Source organism: Hyalella azteca, unplaced genomic scaffold (assembly GCF_000764305.2).
Source record: "Hyalella azteca isolate HAZT.00-mixed unplaced genomic scaffold, Hazt_2.0.2 contig11255, whole genome shotgun sequence".
In the NCBI taxonomy this organism is placed as follows: Eukaryota; Metazoa; Arthropoda; class Malacostraca; order Amphipoda; family Hyalellidae; genus Hyalella; species Hyalella azteca.
This window is the reverse complement of record NW_025941257.1, coordinates 1,113-4,278: the sequence shown is the minus strand read 5'-3', so window position 1 is coordinate 4,278 and position 3,166 is coordinate 1,113. Positions and strand designations below refer to the sequence as shown.

The following is a 3,166-nucleotide window of genomic DNA, read 5'->3' as shown; positions in this document are numbered from 1 at the left end:
GCCGTGCGTTCCCTGGCCAAGAAATAAATGCTGAGTTACCAGTTCCTCTAAGGAAATAATTTAACCAACACTCTGATATTCGACACCTGGACTGGGAGCGTCGCTTGACTGCCAAATATCGGGGATATTTTTCTAAGCTCTGCGACGCCCAATTTAGGAGCTGCTGGCCTCCGTCTTTGAGATGCCGCGAAAAACATCCGTTGTGTTTCGCCCAATTAGTCTCAGGAAATTTTTTTCCTCGAAAATTAATCAAGAAACTTGTACGAATAAAAACTATGCAATTGTTAGTCGCACAATTAACGGCTTTTCCTTGTCAAAATTCTTTCATAACTTTGCAGGTGCTTTCTTCAGCGATATTGAGACACGACTTATTTGCGACGAATGATGTAATCAATCATTGTACCATTTTGGAAAATAACTCGCATGAAAACTGACATATATAACTCAACCTCGATTAAGAGCTTTTCTATGTTTATGAGCTTTTCTGCTTAGAAGAAATCATGAATATATGCCACGTCAAGAATTCAATGATACACAGCATATTTTCCGCGAATTATACAGTACAGGCATTGTTACTTTAGATGTCTTTTATTTGAAATCAAACTCGTGATAATTAAAGATGCATTAATTGATCCAGATAAAAGGATGAAAAACAGTTAAAACACAAAATTAAAAACTTTTCTTATCCTGTAATCTTTTTGGCGACCAATTTTCCAACAATTTTGTCGAAAAATCCTGCCTTCTTGGATTTAAAGGATGGCTCTTCTATAACAGGAACAGCAGCCACAGCCACTGGGTGGTAAACGACTGGTTGCACATGGTGGAAGACGACTGGTTGCACGACCGGTGTTTCGATGACACCTTTGCCACCGAATCCAACTTTCTTTAGCCCTTTGCCAAGAACAAGTCCTCCGAGTTTGATTTTCTTGAGAACCTTAGCCTTTGTGAGGAGAGTAGGTGCTCCATCGCTCTCCGGGAGCACCAGGAGAGCCAGCATCAGAGCCACCATCACGAATCGTACCTGCAACACACGCAACAGCTCATCAGAATACTGGAGGGTAGCTTCAGCTATCGCAATCATTTAGCGTTTAGTGACGATAAACACGCTAAAGTATTGGCAGAAATCAAAAATTAATATTAAGCAAAGTTAATAAGCGAGATTTACACTTTTTTCAAAAGCCAAGAATTAAAATATTGAACTTTAGAGCGATAAACACGCTAAAGTATGAACAGAATTCCATAAATTATATTAAACGAAATTAATTTTCAAAATTTGTGAATTTACCCTTTTGAAAACACTAGGAATGAAAAATTTCAACATTGAAGCGAGAAGTATTTAGTGAAGATATATGCTATAATAAATAACTAGAAATAATTTTTGGTATAAAAATGAGCACAGAGATCCAATACAGGAAGGCACCATATACAAGGTTGGAGAATTGTCATGGACAGAGAGCAAAGGGTTTGGTATTCATTCCAAAGAATGTATGATATACAAATTTTGTAATGTAATTTAAGGAGAAGATTTAAGCAATGATTGTTACTTAAATGAAAAAGGCATTGTGTTCGTTATTCAGGTTCAATTCATTTGTTTTAAATTGGTATAAACTTGCACTGAAAATTGATCTTAAATTTAAATTAGTTCTACTTGTAATAGGCTGCGTAACTGGTATTCTCGAAGGTAAAGAGTAATATGTACATAATATAGGATTAAAATGGCTAATGAATATATAACACTTATTTATTTTCACGGTACCAGTTTCCCAATAATAACCAAAAAATTTGTTAGATTTTCATACAAATTTCGTTCAACTTGGATATATCGAATAAAAGCTCCATTATTTAAATTACAATAATTTTGTCATCTATGGACTTATAGAATCAATTATAAATTCCAAAAAAGTAACACCTTAATATTTTAGTTACTTTTTTCAATTAAGAGATGTGCAAATTTTCCATGTTGAATCTGAAAATTTGAAGCCGGAGCAAAAGGAATTTTAAAATGTGCTGTACATTTAGTAATGTATAATGGATTATTGCAAAAATTTAGCCCACAACATAAATAGACCATTTAAACCTAACTTAATTCTATTACTTCGAAAAATAATTATTTTTTTAATATTAATAAAATAACTAACGGATACGAGAGTAAATGAAAGTTCAGTACTAATTTGATAGCAATTAAAGTTAAAGCTTTGCAGAAAAAAACGCTATTTTCCAATTATTACTGCCCTATTTAACTAATTATTACCGCCCAAGACAACTAACATATTACCGCCCAATTATTACAGGGGAGTACAAGTAATTATTGCCGCAAATACAGGTAATTATTACCGGCCAATACAACTAACTATTACAACCCAGTACTACCAAGTATTACCGCGGAATACAAATAATTATATAATTATTGCCGCCAATACAGGTAATTATTACCGTCCTATACAACTAACTATTACCGCCCAATACTACAAAGTATTACCGCGGAATACAAATAATTATTGCCGCCTACAGGTAATTATTACCGCCCAATACAACTAACTATTACAGCCCAATACTACCAATTATTACCGCGGAATACAAATAACTATTGCCGCCCAATATAAGTACAGTATATAGGTCTGAACCTAATTTTAGTTTGTCAGTCCCTGTCCATAGCAAACCCAATATTTGAGCTCAGAAAGCACTCACGCGATGGTATTATTAAGACAATAAATTTGTGGCAAATACCAAGTTGACAATAAATTCAATTTGACTTGCACTTTCATTCATCTGAGTGACGTTTTCGAACATTATTTGCAATTACATTTTTCATTAACAGAAAGGCGCACGTAACTCAGAAAGTAATCTTTATAACAACAACGGAACATAAGGATTGATTTTGTCGTAACAGTTGTCTCATGATTGGTGTTTGGTGCATACTTTTACATAAAAATAGCGATTATTTCATTTCTTACAGAAGGATTCCAGTTTCCAGTTAATAAAACGTTCTTCTATTCAAAGTGATAGCACTGCTTCAAATACACAGGAACTTTCAAAGTGAAGATTTTATATGGCTTTCCATTAAGATTAGACTGCACACGGTAGGTACATTTAGTGGAATCGAAATCGCATATCCCAAAAATAACCTTCATATGAGAATTTTTTTAATTAAACGTACTTTCATAAG

General features: G+C 33.9%; 1 protein-coding gene across 1 annotated transcript; it reads right to left on the bottom strand.

Moving 5' to 3' along the window:
• Positions 1-310: 310 nt before the first annotated feature.
• Positions 311-1,023, bottom strand: LOC125178595 (the record flags this gene model as incomplete). The annotated part of the gene is given in 1 exon segment (XM_047882757.1): positions 311-1,023. A coding segment is annotated over 1 exon segment (341 nt), but the record flags the coding sequence as incomplete, so codon positions are not given.
• Positions 1,024-3,166: the final 2,143 nt, after the last annotated feature.